Genomic DNA, 17727 nt, shown 5'->3' on the forward strand with positions numbered 1-17727 from the left:
GATTTTGTGGAGGTGAGAATCTATTATCTATCACGAGACTGAATTTTTGTTAATATGTTTAGTTTTGTAAGTTTTATTTTTCATTTTTAGGAGTTTTAACTAGTTAAATTCTAAAGTATAGGGTTTATAATGAAAGTGAAGGTTTGAAGTCTATTTTTGGACTATTTGTGACTTGTTTAAAGGTTAAGTTCATCAAATTGTTAAGGAATCAGTAAAAATTAACTTTTGAACTTTTAGAATGATGTTTAGTTGTTTGAGTTAGAATTTTTAAAAATGTTAACTAACGAGTTCAATTAAGGTCTGAAATAACAAATGGGGTGTATCGGCGAATGTGGAAGCGTGAGAGTTGGAAAATTTAAGGTTAGTAGGCTCAAATTATGTAAAATTTTCATTCTGCATAATTCTGCATTCTAACTAAGTGAGTATGGTTGTTGAGTGAGTAGAACGAAATTCAGTTGAACGAATGTAAGCGTTGAGCGAACAGAACCCATTGTTTTTGTATTTGTAGAGCGAGTTAGTTTGAGGGATAATATTCTTGTAACAATGGATGAGCGAGAGTCCTCGTCGAGCGAGAAAGTTTTCTTTTCATTGAGTGAGTGCAGGCATTGAGTGAGAAAGTTTTCTTTTCGCTAAGCGAGTGTAAGCGTTGAGTGACCTGTTCAGATCATGTCTTGAGTCTTTCTTTCTTTTGCTTTCTTGTAACTTTTAACTATATTAGGGCTTTGAGGATTGTGTAAAAGTATTTATTGAATGATATAATGGCTTATACATGATGTTATGTTTGTATTCAAGGTATGGTTAGACAATAATTTTTAAGGTGAAATTCTAATTGGTTGTTTCAAGTATTGTATGTATGAATGTAGGAAACTCAATCTTGAGGTTATCATGACACTCTAATGATCACTCATTCTCAATTAGAGAGGGGTAGTGTATATGGTTAGAGTAGTAAGAAATTCTAGTCACTAGTAGAAAAATGACATTTTATAACAAACCTATTATGACGGATAAAAATTATCCATCATAATAGGGAGATATTATAACGTAGTTTTTAAAATCAGTTATAATATGAGACGCGGTGGCAAACTTGTAAATAAGTTTAAGACATATTATAACGTAGTTTTGAAAATCAGTTATAATATGAAAAGCGGTGGCAAACTTGTAAATAAGTTGAAAACCTATTATTGATGTATTATAACGGATTTTTAGAAATCAGTTATAATATCTCACTATCCCTCTCACTCTCATTCCTCTCTTCACGTTCCCTCTCACTCTCATTCCTCTCTTCACGTTCCCTCTCACTCTCATTCCTCTTTTCCTCTTCGTCTCATTGCTCTCTTCACGTTCTCACTCTCATTCCTCTCACGCAGTGGCTCTTCGTCTCATTCCTCTCTTCACGTTCCCTCTCACTCTCATTTCTCTCACGCAGTGGCTCCGCTGCCTCTTTCCTCTCACGCAGTGGCTCCGCTGCCTCTTCCTCGAAATCTCTGAAGTCTAACCAAGTAGGTTTTATGTTTTTCCCTAATTTGTTATGTTTTTCTTCTATTAATTTCACTAATTTCTTAGATTGGTGGGGATTGTGTTTCGTTTGGTGGAGATCTTTTCATTCGCACCCTGTTCGCCATTGGTGTTGTTGTTCTCTCCTCTGATACAAAAGATTAAAACTTTGATCATTGGAAACAGCTGCAGAAAACCAGTGGCTCATGTGTCTTCCACAAGTTTCTTTGGTCAGTTTTAATTTGGTTGTTTTAATCGTGTGTGTGTGTGTGTGTTTGCCCTCATTTTTCTTTAGTGCAAAATATAAATAAGCCTTGATTTGTTTTTCTTCTGCTTTGATGCTTTGAATTTTGATATTTGTTTTGTCATGGTGGATGGTTCCATTTTTGTGTCTTTGGTTTACACGGAGAGAAGAAGAAGAAGAAGGCGATGGTTTCCAAAGGGTAAGAGTTAAAACAATAGTTCACAGGCTGTAACCTGGAAGATTACTGGACTAGCTATTTTTCTATGAACCTTCTTGTTCTGTTTTCTTGTTTTTTAGTGTTCTCAAGGCCTTGGTTTCGTAGAACTGGATGGATTTTTTTGTCTTTTTGTTAACTTAAATGTAAGCCTCCAGATTGTGTGGGTATTGGTATGAAAATGATGGAAATTGTGAGGTTTCTTCGCTTTGATTCAGGTTCTAAATAATGTTGAATGATTTTCGCCTTTTATTTCTTCTTAGAAGCAGTGACTGGTGTGAATTAACATTCTTAGTTGCCTTTCAACTCTTTGATTTCATCTCTCTCAAAGAAGTGACAATATTTGCGTATATACATGTGTGCCAAATTAATATTTAGACAGTGTTTCAGATTAATTTACGCATAATAGTACAATCTTCTGTACAGAAATAGAGAAGTTACTGTAGTGGCTGATTGTAACTTGCATTTCATTTACTCTCAGGAGGCTCAAAGTCTCGAAGTAAGACAAAAGAGAACTCAAAATCTACTGAAGGAAAAGCTCCTTTAAAAACTTTAGGATCAAATGTTGACAAACGCATCTCCAGTATCCTAAAGTCCTTCACCTTCAATCAACTAAAAGAGGCCACTAAGAACTTCAGGCAAGAAAACTTGATTGGAGAAGGAGGGTTTGGGTTTGTATACAAGGGATGGATAGATGAGAACACTTATGCTCCCACAAGACCAGGGACTGGAGTTGTTGTGGCCATCAAAAACCTTAAACCAGAAAGTTTTCAAGGCCACAGAGAATGGCTGGTATGTCCAAGTCCTACACAAACTCTTAAACTGTTGTATAACTTCTTGGTGTTGGTAAGCCTTGACTCATTTTCTGCCCATTATGTTTGCAGGCAAAAGTCAATTATCTAAGCCAGCTTCACCATGAAAATCTGGTGAAACTTATTGGTTACTGCTCAGATGGAAAAAACAGGCTTCTAGTTTATGAGTTTATGCATAAAGGAAGTTTGGAAAATCATTTATTTAGAAGTAAGTAGTGCATTTACTCTTCAACATATTTAGTCTGAAATGATGCATTGGGTACCATTGTACAAAGGGGTTGAAATAGGCAAGACTAAGCTTTGGTTGTAGACCTGAACCTAATCTGTTCTAGTTTGAGTTTAGGCCTACCACCAAAGCTTAGTCTTGCTTATTGTATAAAGGAAGTTTGGAAAATCATTCATGCAGAGGTTGTGCATTCACTCAACATATTTAGTCTCCATTAAGCCATTTGAATACTAATGTACAAAGGGGTTAGAATGAGATTAAGCCAAACTTTGGTAATCTTAAACCTGGTCTAATTCATAATTGCAAAATCTGAGTCTGATCTGATTGTCTATTATATGTCAATGTTAAAGTCATAACTTTGCTTGTTTGAACGCTCGGCTTAACCTCTAATTCAGACCCTAACATAACTTCTGACTTGTTTAGTATTTACACCCTTATATTCAACATAGTTGTTTTTGAACTGAACCATAGTTTCCTCCTGATTCATAATACCTTAATTTTGGTTTTATATTTCTGCAGAAGGTGTTCAACCTATTCCCTGGACTATCCGGATCAACATTGCAGTTGCTGTTGCAAGAGGATTAACATTTTTACATACCCTGGATAGAAATGTTATATATCGTGATTTAAAGGCAGCCAACATCCTACTTGATTCGGTATTTAACACTAAAAGTTTGGCTTGTGAATTTGTGAAGAAAACAACACCTGTTGTTTGCATGTATGTCTTCATTCTGAAAGAGTAGAACTATGATATATGTAGGATTTCAACCCAAAGCTTTCGGATTTTGGCTTGGCAAGAGATGGTCCTACAGGAGACAACACTCATGTTTCAACCAGAGCTGGGCTTCTTTTATTTTAAGTGTTAGAAGAAACTTGGCTACACTTAAATAGTGTATGTACATTAATGTAATATTTGGATTTAATATATAGTTTCATGTATAAATGATGTATTAAATATTAGACTATTTAATATTTGATATGAATTCTATTTTGTTAGTTTCAATAAATTTGTTTATTTAAAGCTATATTTATTATAAATAGATTGGATGAGATGATAATACAGGAATATTATTATAATTTCAATGGATGTCAAATTTAATAATCAAGCAATGTATGATAACGTACAAAATTTTCTACGTTCTACGTTATAATATCTTCCACCTATTATAACGGACAAATGAAGAATTTGTTATAATAAACTGCGCATATTATACCGTAAATTTTTGCTACGTTATAAAATGCGCAGACTTACTATATCGCCCAGAACTATATCCCCAGTAACTACGATATAAAATATCATTTTTGTACGTTATAAAAAGTCATTTTTCCACTAGTGAGTCTAGGTGCTCCATCTTTGCCTAAGACACGAAACAGACTAACATTGTGTGTGTGTGTGTATGGTGGGGTGAAACCAATTCGCAATGGCTATGCAGAGCAGTAGAGGCCACCATTGTAACACCCCGATTTAGGCGTTACAATTTATATTCCACAAAATACATATATAATTTTTCTTTAACAAATTTCAACACCCATACAATATTAAGTTCTTTATTACAGCACAAGTCTTCTGAAAATAAAAGTCCACACAGTTCATAAACTTCTGAAATTTAAAATTTCTCACAGTTCGGAAATCAAACACAGATTTATTTTAGAAATTCCCCATGTCTCCTTTTCCCCACAGATCTCTCATCTTCTAAGCAAGTCCAGAACCATCTGCTAATTCATCTGATATAGTTTCTGCTCCCGTATAATATCACACATTATACGATCATCGCATTCACATGCACAAACACAAACAGTAGGGTGAGCTAACCGATTCAAGAAATATACATCATCCACAATCTTACTAACATCACAAGTGTGGCAATCAGTCAAGTACATACATCTCAAACATACTCAGAAACCAACTATTACACTGATACTTTATAATATTTCTCCAGTCAAAATCATCAGTCGATTCACTAGAGTCAATACAACATATTATTAATCTGCCTACTTACCAAAGCACAGCAGTCAACAATCATTCTGTCTACTTACCAAAGTAGTATAACCATGATATACTGATTACTTACCAAAGTAATCTAACAAGGTGATTTTTATTATCTACTTACCAAAGTAGTACAACAAGGTGATATTGTCTACTTACCAAAGTAGCACAACACAAGATCTTCTGCCTACTTACCAAAGTAGCACAAACCAAGTTCTTCTGCCTACTTACCAAAGTAGCGCAGCAAGACAATACTGTCTACTTACCAAAGTAGCACAGTATAGTTAATCTGCCTACTTATCAAAGTAGCACAATTTATATCGTTCTTTTTATCTCTTCATTCATCATCTCATCCTCCCTACTTATCAAAGTAGCGCAAATCACCCTGCTTACTTACCAAAGTAACGCAGACCCAACATCTACTCGCCTACTTACCAAAGTAGCGCAAACCAACATCATTTACCTTATTTCAACAAATTATTCATAATCAACCACAACCCATCCAAAACTAATCATACTCAACAAGCATAAGAAAACCGGTGAACTTTTCTCAATTCCCTTTTGTCTACTTACCAATGTAGTACAAATTAACCAAATTACATTTTCCTAACATATTATTCATAACCAATCACATGCCATCTCAACCACTAATCTCAAACCAATCATGCTTAACAAGTACATAATAACCAATCAACATATCTCAGTTTCAATTCTACTTAACAAAGTAGCACAAATTAACCAAATTACCTTTTTCAATATATTATTTATCGACGATCTGAACCAATCAAACTAATCAACAACATGTTTAGATCATATGGTAGGCTTTTCAGTCCAATCCAATGGTTAATGAGGCGAAAATCATCAATTTTGTATAAATGATCCAAAACATAAATTAAACAGTATTGAGATCCCTGAGAAGGTACGAAATTAATATCTCTAAATCTGTAACTCCGATCTAAAATCCGAACGGTCGAAGTATGCCACTATCTCTTATGAACAACATACTAAAAATTCAGGGTAATCCAACGGCTAAATAAGTAGATATGGAGGTTTTACCGAGGTAACTCAGAAACAGAAATTTAAGTAGTTCTCGGTTAAACTCAAATTGCGAAATGAATTCCTCTAACCTCAGACATCTAATTCCAAATCTGAACGGTCAAGATCACTTAATATGTCTTATGAACTACATACTAAAGTTTGGGCTCAATCTAACGGTAAATGGAATATATATGAAATATTTACCATTATAACTTAAGAACAGAATTGCAGTGTTCATCAAATATTTCAAACTTTCGAAATTTCTTTCTCTAAACATAGACCTTCAATTCCAAATCCGATCGGTCAAACTGTAATAATGTATTCTAAGAATCATATATCCAATTTCCAAGTTGATCTAACAGTCCCATAAGTCAGAATCTATATTTTACCAAGGGAACTCAGTAATAGAACTGCAGGGGTAATTAATTCACTCAAACATGTAGGATATATATCTCCAAGTACAGACTACTAATTGCAAATCCGAACGGTCAAAGTGTATTAATATGTCTTAGGGATCATATATCAAATTTTGAGGTTGATCTAACGGTCCAATAGGTCAGAATCAATATTATACCGAGACAACTCAGTAACAGAACTACAGGGGTAACTAATTTACTCAATCTTGCAGAACTTATTTCTCCAATTACAGACTTCTATTTTCAAATCCGAACGGTCAAAGTTTAGTAATAGGTCTTAGGATTCACATACTAAAATTTTAGCTAAATCCAACGGTGAAAACAATTAATAGAAATTTTTCACCACAGTAACTCGAAAATGAGAGATTATAATCTTGAAAACCAAATTTTACACAAGTCAATATATAACTACCATTACCAATTTTAACACATGCATACTCATATTCATGATCATAATCAAGAAAGGATTAGCTCCCCTACCTCTTCTCCTTGCAAGAAATTCTTCACTCTTGATACACCTAGACCACACCTTTGCTTGATTTCCAATTTCACAAGTGCATGAAAGTTCTCACGTTCTACTCCCCTTTCTTTGCTATCCCCCTTTGATTATTTTTTTTTTCTTTAAATAGAACTCACTGACACATTCCCTCAGACATTGTTAAACATTAAGTTACAATAATTTGTAGGAAAAGTTTTCAAATGAATGGGTCCCAATTTCCTAATTTAAGGTCTATGTCCCCCGTAGTTTGCTTGCTCCAAGATGTGTTTGTTTTATATGAATTTTTAAATGTATAGCCAACAATTAAAAGAGCCCACCTAGGAAAAACATGGATCCGTGTTTCAAGGGAAAGATCAACCTCCATGATTCATCTTCTTCTTTCCATATTAGTATTAGTTTTTATTATTATTATTTTTTTTTTTAATTAAGTCCCTCCTTTTAACCAAACATGGTAAGCACAAATTACATCAAATTCAAATAATTAATACAAGAAAAACCAAGCTAAACAAAATGGTAAAAAGAAATACAAACAATAATCTTTATCTTACATATGAATGCACACCATAATTAATTATTCAAAACCACAACATTCATAAAATTATTTTGATTTTTCTATGGGTCTTACAACCATAAATGCATGACTCGTCATATCTCGACATTCATACTTGTATCTGGATGGTTAGGTCTAGGTTCATGATATGCTTAGGATGTTTGTTTATTTTTTTATGAAATGTGATGTATGATGAATTTTGATATAATGTGTTGTTTCTTTTGACATTAGCTAACCCTTTGTATGTTCTTTGTGTTTGTTGGTTTCTTTTGCAATTATCACCTGATTGGTGTGAGCAGATGTGATGACGTTTCCATGAAATAGATTTTGGGAGGTGATGACGCAAATATTTAGTTGAATAGAGTAGTTAACTATTCTAGTTTTTATTTTAGAAAGATCTTGTATAAATAATCTTTTATTTACTCTGGTATATAATGTTAGACTTATAATATGATAATTCCAAAATAGTGTTTATACTATTTTCATTACAATTATCATATATTAAAATAAAGTGTATTATAAACATATAAAATAATAAATTATCTTTTTGTTGATAAAAAAATAATATTTCAGAAATAAAAAATCATTCAAACTGTTTATGAAAATGCTATAATATTTATATTAGAAGTTTAATTTTTTAATTTTGGTAATTTTTTATGTAAGTATTAAGTAGTATTTCTAAATATAGTAAAAGATGTAATATTATTAGTTTTGAAATTTGAAAGTATGAGAGTTATTTAGTAGTACAACTTTTGAGGTTTATATCAATATAATATGTGCCTACAATTTTGATAAGAACACATACTAAACTATTATTATAATACTTAATGTTCCTTACCAATCATTTCTTTATGATCCTCATCATTTTGTATGGGAATTAAAACTAATTCATCATCCTTCCACGTTTTTTTCTTTTTATTTGTTTCTGGGTCACGGTGAAAGATTAAAAAATAAACACAAATTTTCAAATAATTTGTTCGTGGGATCTGAAAATTGCATTGAAACAAAATTCCAGAGTAAAAACAAAAACAAAAACTGCAAAATTAAATCTAACACCGAACAAGCAAAACCTCCCCAGAGATCGCTATTTGGAGCCATATTGTTTTTGACGACGCTAAGGTTATATTTCTAATCTTCTTGGTTTTATGGATCCACCTTTTTATTTTCATTATTCTCTGTTCACAACAATATTTCCCTTTCTTTCTGTTACGTACGGACAACTGATAAGAAACACAACAATCCTAAATGATAATGTCTGGATTTATAAAGTTAATTAAGGCATACATTTGTGCAGGTGGTGAGATAATGATTGATGGAGTCTGACAAGAACGAACGTGAGACGAGTCGCGAGGTTTGCGCGAATGGAAATAGCGTCAATGCGGCAGAACTTGAGGCCAAACTTGATGCAGGAAATGTTCAAGAAGCAGAAACAACATTGCGTGATGGGTTGTCACTAAGTTCCGAGGTTCATTTTTGTTTGTTAATTGAATATTCATCTTCCAACAACCTGAAACCAATGTTACAATGTCATATTGTTCATCACCATAACTAATTACCTGAGCTAAATTTGCTCCCTCACTGTTACTATTTTGAATTGGTAGGGCCTTATGAGATATATGTGTTGGAATGGTTTTATGTAATGTGATTGGATTTTGAATTGGTTCTGTTTATATATTATTATATTATTAAAATAAAGTGGTTAAAGTGAGTATTTATATTATTATCCCATCAAATTTCTTACAAATACAAATATACCGCATGTCTCATTTCGTATTGGGATTGAATTGATGGATCCCTTTGAGTTAAATCGATGTAGTCACTTGTTTTTATTTTTATATGTTGATAGGAAGCAAAGGCTGTTCTTGGAAAATTAGAGTATCAAAGAGGTAACGTGAAAAATGCTCTTCAAGTGTTTGATGGAATTGATCTTCAACCAATCATACAACAATTACAAACTTCCCTTTCGGAAAAAGGACCAGTGAAGAATGCTTTGTTGTTTGAAGTCGTCTACCTAAGAATCAAGTCTCTACAAAAGTTGGACAAATGTACTGGTATTAACCATTATTTCAACTATTGAAAGTTGTTTTCTACCTGTGGTTTGATTTTTCTTTCTAAATGGAGGTGAATCCTCCATTATACACTTTGAAGTATTCTATCTTTACCACAACATCCCACTAGATGAAGTTGGGTAAATGGATTACCCAACACTATTACTTGTTTAAAAACCAAATTCTAAGGGATATTAATACATTGAAAAACTTGTTTCATGGATTTATACAGAAGCTATTGATGAGTGTAAGTGTGTTCTTGATGCTGTTGAGAAGACATATGGTCAGGGTACATTTGATACACAAGTCGACAATAAATCGCAGGAGATAGCCAGTCGTGTAGTGGAGCTCCTTCCAGAGCTTTGGAAACAGGTTGGTCGTTATGATGAGGCATTGTCTGCTTATAGGAATGCCCTACTTAGCCAATGGAACCTTGATAATGAATTTGTTGCAAGAATTCAGAAGGCACTTGCTGTGTTTTTGTTGTACAGTGAAGTGGAGGCAAGTCCACCTAACAAGACGGATGGGTCTTATGTACCCAAAAGCAATCTGGAAGAGGCAATTCTTCTTTTAATGATTATTTTGAGAAACTTCATCCTTGGTAAGATAAAGTGGGATCCTTCAGTTATGGAACACCTGACTTTCACACTTTCAACATGTGGACAAACCTCTATTTTAGCAAAGCAATTTGAAGAGTTGATACCTGGTGTATACCACCGCATTGATCGTCGGAATTTTATAGCCATGTGTAATTGTATAGCTGGAGAAAATAAAAGTGCTTTGAATCTACTTAGGATGTCTTTACATAAACATGAACGACCAAATGACCTAATAGCATTATTATTGGCTGCCAAAGTTTGTAGTGAGGATCCTCATCTTGGTGCTGAGGGAGTAGGTTATGCACAAAGAGTAATCAATAATGCCCGAGGATTAGATGAGCATTTGAAAGGTGTGGGTCTTAGGATGTTGGGACTTTGCCTAGGAAAACAGGCTAGGGTTTGTTCTTCTGACCATGAGAGGTCTAACCTTCAATCCAAAGCTCTACAATCATTAGAGAAGGCAATTAGATTGGAGCAAAATAACGCTGATCTCATTTTTGAATTGGCTATTCAATATGCTATGCACCGAAATTTAACTGTTGCTTTATCTTGCGCTAAACAGTTCTTTGACAAAACTGGTGGCTCTACATTGAAAGGTTGGAGATTGCTTGCTCTAGTTTTGTCTGCACAAAAAAGATTTGCAGAGGCCGAAGTAGTCACTGATGCAGCTGTAGACGAGACTGCAAAATGGGAGCAGGGGCCATTACTCAGGCTGAAAGCCAAGTTGAAGATCTCCCAATTACGACCCATGGATGCTATTGAAATTTATCGGTACCTTCTTGCATTGGTTCAAGCCCAGAGGAAATCACCTGGGCCACCTAAACAAGGTTCACAGGTATGATTATGCAATCTTCTCTTCTTCCAAGGAATATTATCTTTAAATTTAATTCAATCGTGATATGTTTTATCGAATAATAGTGATGATGACATGTAGCTTTGATGTGAATGTTGTGGATTTTAATAACGATATGATTAAACGATTTCAATGACTTCCCATGGATGGGATTGACTTTATATTACCGTTGTAATTGGATAACATGTAATGAGGGGATTGGATTTCCTCCAATATTGTTGTTAATTCAAAGCTATTTGTTAGAAGAATTTTGGTCTACATGTTTAATGAGTTTAAGTATCACATGTTACAAGAATTTAGTTTTCATAGATAACATTACTCTGCCTTGGAAATTTTCCCAATTAGCCTAGTGAGACTCCATACTTGGTGTTATGCATAACACAAGTAAAACACATTCAATCAATTTCGTCCATTATTTCTCCCCCTTTCTCTGTTTTGTTGAGTTAAACATGAGTCTTATCATCCATCATAACTTGTCATGTCATAGTTTTGCTGCAAGGTTCCTAAAACATGGAAATATTTTTTCCAGCTCCGGTTTCTATTATTGTTTAATGACGGTAAAACATAAAACACTATTCTTATTTACCCTTAAATTAAGGTAATGAAAACTGAGGAAACAGATAAACTAGTCCTAAGAAGTAAAACTTCAGAATATGTTGAGATATTTTTCACATATTGTATCGTACATAAAAAAGGAAGTTTTTATTTAACTAAGGAAATGAGTTTTTTGTCTAGATATTTTAATTGCTTAATATGAAACTCTTCGATTATAAAATGTGGATGCCATGGCTAATCTTACATTTATTTTATTAACTCTTTTGTAGGTTGAAGATGATAAGATAAACGAACTTGAAGTTTGGCATGGTCTGGCAAATTTATATGCAAGCCTTTCTCACTGGAAGGATGCCGAAATTTGTTTGCAAAAGGCGAAAGAGTTAAAGGAATACTCACCAGCAACAACACACGCTGAAGGCAAGAACAAATCTTTATGTTGTCAACAGTTTACTTTACCACATTGAACTTGTGCTTTCCCTCTTGTTTAAATGAAATTGACATTTCATATTTTTCAATGTGATTGTCCCAGCTATTATGTTCGAAGGTCGTGGAGAATATTTAGAAGCTCTCATTGCTACTTTGAATGCGGTTCTGCTTGAACCAAACTATGTGCCAAGCAAGATCTTGATGGCTTCTTTGATACTGAAAATCGATTTTATTTCTGCTGCACCTGTTGCTAGATGCCTACTTTGTGATGCACTTAGAATAGAACCCACCAACCGCATGGCTTGGTATTACTTGGGATTAACTCACAAGGCTGATGGCCGAATATCTGATGCTGCTGATTGCTTCCAAGCAGCTTCCTTGCTTGAAGAATCTGATCCCATTGAAGGTTTCAGCTCTATGATTTGACTACAGTCCTTGGTTAACTTTTACATATTCGTATAATCTTTTGTCGTCACTTTTGAAAATGTATCATTTTTTTTTTCATTTAAAATTCTTTTCATAAGGAACTAGTTTCTAAGAAGAAAAGTTGGCTTATATCCGAGAATAGGAAATAAGATAACAACGAGGTTCATTAATTGTAAAGAACTTAAGGGGTTTTATTGTGTTTGGTTCCTTTATTGCTTGTAAATGTGAGATGCTTCCTTGAAAGGTATACCGGAAATATTCAATTTTCTTGTTCTTTATTTGCATATACCATCATTGATAAAATAGTCTTTCACTTGTGTTGTTATGTACGTCTGTGTGAGAATGTGAGAACTTGAATGTTATTTACTAGGATGACCACGTGTAAGAAGGAGAAAGAGCCACAATTTACCATTAAATTTCCAGGGTAATTTTTTTTTGTTTTTTTTTTTTTGAGAAATTTTCTTCAAATGACACAAAGTTTCTGTTTATGTACTGCTAGTGTATGTTTTATATATATGACATATATAAGAAGTTTATATTTTTGTTTGTGTATTTTATAGATAGATTTTATAGTTAGATTAGAAAAATATTCCCTCCTTATATGAAGATATAATAAAATGCTAATACGATAGTGACATACTTTATTATATTTATCAATATATATTTATTTTATTAATATTTTTTGTTTATGTTTTGGGTGGTTGAGAATCACTATCAAATATTTTTTTACATTTTTTTTGATATCATAATAAAATCTTAAATTCGCAATAAATGCATACCTCTTACATGTATTTATAAGTCTTAAGATGGACTTATGATTAGCAAAATTGTAATCATGATCCAATACCTAATAAGTAATATTTAGCAATAAACTTGATTAGAGGTTGTAATAAATTTGATTAGAGGTTATACTTAAAGTTACTTAATGTTTTCCACCTATCGTCATTCCTATGGCCGACCGTTTGAAGGCATAGGATACAATTTATTATTTTAAGTACTTATTTTGTACATAATTTGTAAAAAATATAGTTTATTATTTATAATATAATTTATTAATTTATATGATAATTTATTTATGTTTGTGGTGGAAATTTAACTTATATTTGCTTATTTGTTTATTTATTTATAATAACTATATGTTTAACTACTTTGTTTTTTTCTCTCATTTTCTTAGTTAGTATGTTTTGCATTATTAGAAGTGTACTATATATGTATTTATCGGTACATATTGATCAAAGTAATTCAATCAAACGTCCAATCTTGGAGAAGATCAATTAGTTACCATCAAAATTAGCTAATTTAAACACGTTAATAATCATGTTTAACAAAATTAGGTTGTGATTAGAGTGACCTTAATCAGAAGCTTATGGAGAAACCTAAATTTAAGTCAAATGTATGGTTGTTGAGACTTTTATGATGCATTTATTACAATATTAATTGCTTAACTGATTGAATTTGAACTTACTTAAGCATCAAAGTATCTTTAGCATGTACACCCGATCAATTGAAGATTTGTCTATCCGAACAAGAAGAGGAAAACTTAAGAGACAATAAAATTGTTTTAAATGGACACTCAACTCCATACGCTAAAAATAATAAGTAAATATATTATTAACATTATCCATTATTATGCTGGATTCAAAACAATGACAAAAAAAAATACAAGAATAAGATTAAAAATACATTTTTCTTTTCATTAGAAGGTTTTATACATTAAATCATTATCACAAGATATAGTGTATCAATTCATCTAGTAAAGTTATATATATATATATATATATATATATATATATATATATATATATATATATATGGTCTATTCAAACTTAACATTACTATACATTGAATTATTCACCCGAATATATCATGATCTAAACTCTATTATTACAATTCTCCACCCTAACTTCAAATTATAGAAGAAATATTTGCATCACCTTCCTTTATCATTGGATGAAAAAATAATTTGCTTTAGATATTGTTTGAATCTCGATCTTGATGAGGACTTTGTAAATACATCTACAAAATTCTATTTTGAAACTATCTTCTCAAGTCTAACATTTCCAAACCAAACATCATCTCCTATGAATTGTAGTCTAATGTCTATGTGTTTAATCCTCTAATGGTAAATATAATTATCATATGTATGACACTTTGACTATCAGAAATAGTAGTCCTATAATTATACACAATGTACATGAGTCTCTCATCATCCCCTTCAACCACAATGTGTCATTCACCCTTTTTGTAAGGACGATATACTATTTTTTAGTAGCAGATAAACCCATCACTAATTGTAGACTAGCTTTCCAACAAGCTACAATTCAAAACAATACAAAAACAATCCCAAAAAAGTGACTTTTGATATCAACATTCTTGACATAGTCTACGACCAAAAACCTTCATATAACACATTTATTGTGGGTATATCGTTTATACACCAAACTATACAATATTGTTTCATTCAAGTATCTCAATACTCACTTCAAAGCCTTTTACTTGAATCATTGTTAACAATACTAATAGCATGCACTAGGTCCAATCAATTACGCATTACTTCGTACATGATGTTCTCTACTTCATAAGCATATGTTTCCCTTTTACCTTCCTCTAAATTATGAGCTAAGGTAATTGAAATCTTCATTTGATGTCCCAAATTTGTATACACAGGTAGAGATCCATGCATCATAAAACTCTCAACCACAATTTTTAATCAATACTAAGATAGACATCATACCCCAAGTGCCTATTCCATTTGTATATCCATTCCCAATATTCACCTTATAGGACCAAAATCTTGTTAGAGGTCCTTGTTTGCTTCTGTGAATAGACATGGCAAAAAATGATTGGTAGTATTTGACAAAGGTGGTGATTGAGGTATACTTAGAGGAACAATAACTTAGGGAGATTTGAGAGGTGGAGTTCAGATAAAAAAGTTAGCCAACATAGTTTTTTCCTTTCTGCAACACCAACTAAAACCCTTGTCACTTTTATTTGTCATACCTTTACTATTTTATGAAAGTTTTTGAAAGTCAACAAATATATCTTTATCAATATTTGAGGCATTAAGCTTAACACAAATCTTTTTATAGTCAAAATTTGCATAAAAGGAAAACAAAAATAGTTAGGCAAATGTACCATATAGAAAGTATGTAGAGGTTAAAGGGAGAAATGGAAGTTTTATCGAGAAAAAGGTTGTAAGGTCATCAACAAAGGGCATGCTGAAGAGACCTTTATTGTTTATTGGTAGAGGAAGATTTTTTATCATCTTAATGTCTATCTTATCCATAACCTTAAAAAGATACTCAACTCTTAAATTAAATTTGTCAAGTCTAACCCAATGAAGGAAACCAAGGAATGTGATAAACCTATCTCCAAGTTTGTAAGCTAGAATTGTGAGGAGATCATTTTAGTTTAAAGATGTTTTTATAGGAAGAAATGTAAATTATGAATTGAGGATCATGTCGAGCACCATTAACAAATACCCTATTGACTTTGGAACCGTGTGTTTAACTGAAAAAGTACATAAACTTATTAGTTAGGGGTAATTTAAAGGTAGTGTAATGTATTTGGAAAGCTTTTAAAAAATCCCAATTGTTAAAACGAAGTTGGTTGGGATCCACATGTGTGGATATTAACATCCAACATTCAAAAGCGAAAAAAAGAGAAAACAATGTTGAGCTCGTTGAAGAAGAACTCATACACAAAGATAAAATCCTATTTGGTGGTACTTGGTTTGATGTAAACCTTATCCTTAGTATCACAAGACTTAAATGTAATAAATAAATTCATCTATGGTGTCAACACCTAATTTCGTCCGGATGAATAAATAAATAATAATGAAATTTATTTTATCTTATTTATTTTTAGTTTATATTATCTTTATTCTGTTTTTATTTTATGTTATTTTGAGTCATTGTATTTATTATATTGTGTTCTATTTTGTTTTATTTCTTGGTTTTTCTAATTTTTCATTTAGAGTTATTTTATTTTAGGCTGTTTTATTTTATTCTATTTTTATTTTTATGTTCTTTTACTTTATTGCATTTGTCAAATGTTTTAAAAAAAAAATAAAAAATAAAAAAATAAATAAGTAAAAAAGGGAAAAGAAACAAAACATAAAAATGTCAGTCCAATTTGAGCCAATTTCAGCGTTTTGCTTTTTCTTTTTCCATCACGCCATCACCCATTTTGGTGCAATTCTGCTGCGCCATGCATGCACTGTCTCTGGCTATGTCACCTGAAAGAGAAAATACAGCAGAGCAGAGTAGGGGTGGTTGCAGGAAGCAACCATTGAACAAGCCACGCTTTTGACTTTGGTTTGATCTGACCCGTGAATATGGGGAAGGGGGAACCATTTTTGGGGAATTCATCTTCTGGCTTCCATCTATCAGACACCTCAGGACCAGGGGAACCAAAAAAAAAGGGAGAAGCATCTTGAAGCTGCAAAGTTTCAACAAGATTCATCCCCACACCTGATGACGACAGCCAAGGGAAAACTCGTAGACTCTTTGGATCGCCAACACCTCCACCTTCAACCATAATCCAGTCTCGACTCCCCTCACCCCCAATACCATTCATCATTCATCAACTAACTGCACCCACAACAAAGAAGGAGTACAACCATGTTCAGAGAGGAGGATAAGTAAGGAGCATTGAACGACAACTAGAAGCCATAACACAAGTACGAAATCAGTCCATAGAGCCATCACTGATCTCAATCTCTCTGCTCTTGAAACCCATTCCATTCATTCACCTCTACTTCACGGCCAACATTAATTTTCAATCAATACCCCCTTCACACGCAAAACTTTCAATTCCTTCAGCACACTCAAAGCTAGAGAACCCACCATTTTCCTATCTCCCATTCACTCTCACGCTCTTCTCTATTCACTAGACAAAATCACACCCTCCAAAACCAATTCTCCCCATCACGCGCATCACAGAAAACCATCTTCATCCTCTGCCTTATCTCCGATTCCTGCGAGTCATCAACACCCATCATCATTATCCTCTCTACCCTCAACATTCACCTCCGACCACCGTGAACCACACCAAACCTGCAAGAAATCTAAGAAACAACCCAACCCATCCCCAAATCACTATCAATAGCCGTCGCCACCATCATCGTCATTGGTGACTCCTCCAGTCCGAAGCCTCCGCTAGATGACTCGCGGTGGCTGTTCCAGCGACTCTAGATCGACGAGGATGAGATCGAGCTCCTTCAAGGGTTCTTGAACTACACCTCCTAGAGGATCCTCTCATCGCTTTCAACATCTATCACGCGAGAACGGAAGAGGGGAGGAGCTGGAGCAGGCGGCCGGGGATAGACTCGACAGTGGG

At 33.3% G+C, this 17727-nt stretch overlaps 1 protein-coding gene, 1 long non-coding RNA gene and 1 pseudogene across 2 annotated transcripts; 2 read left to right on the top strand and 1 right to left on the bottom strand.

The window, feature by feature from the left end:
- Nucleotides 1-312: 312 nt before the first annotated feature.
- On the top strand, nucleotides 313-3849 carry LOC148206638 (putative serine/threonine-protein kinase PBL2; annotated as a pseudogene).
- A 619-nt stretch (nucleotides 3850-4468) lies between these two features.
- On the bottom strand, nucleotides 4469-7407 carry LOC148206639 (uncharacterized). The gene is made up of 2 exons (XR_015786202.1): nucleotides 6912-7407; nucleotides 4469-4727 (listed from the first exon to the last, which is right to left on the bottom strand). It is a non-coding gene; the product is annotated as an uncharacterized LOC148206639 (long non-coding RNA).
- Nucleotides 7408-8413: 1006 nt separating this feature from the next.
- On the top strand, nucleotides 8414-12644 carry LOC124826159 (protein NPG1-like). Its single transcript, XM_088114108.1, has 6 exons — nucleotides 8414-8599; nucleotides 8775-8945; nucleotides 9327-9531; nucleotides 9761-10962; nucleotides 11805-11952; nucleotides 12065-12644. The coding sequence occupies exons 2-6, from the start codon at nucleotides 8793-8795 to the stop codon at nucleotides 12385-12387; spliced, it is 2031 nt and encodes a 676-aa protein (XP_087970234.1). The 5' UTR covers nucleotides 8414-8599; nucleotides 8775-8792; the 3' UTR covers nucleotides 12388-12644.
- The last annotated feature ends 5083 nt before the right edge of the window (nucleotides 12645-17727 follow it).

Source organism: Vigna umbellata, chromosome 1 (genome assembly GCF_029865625.1).
Source record: "Vigna umbellata cultivar VRB3 chromosome 1, Vumbellata_1.0, whole genome shotgun sequence".
Lineage (NCBI taxonomy): Eukaryota > Viridiplantae > Streptophyta > Magnoliopsida > Fabales > Fabaceae > Vigna > Vigna umbellata.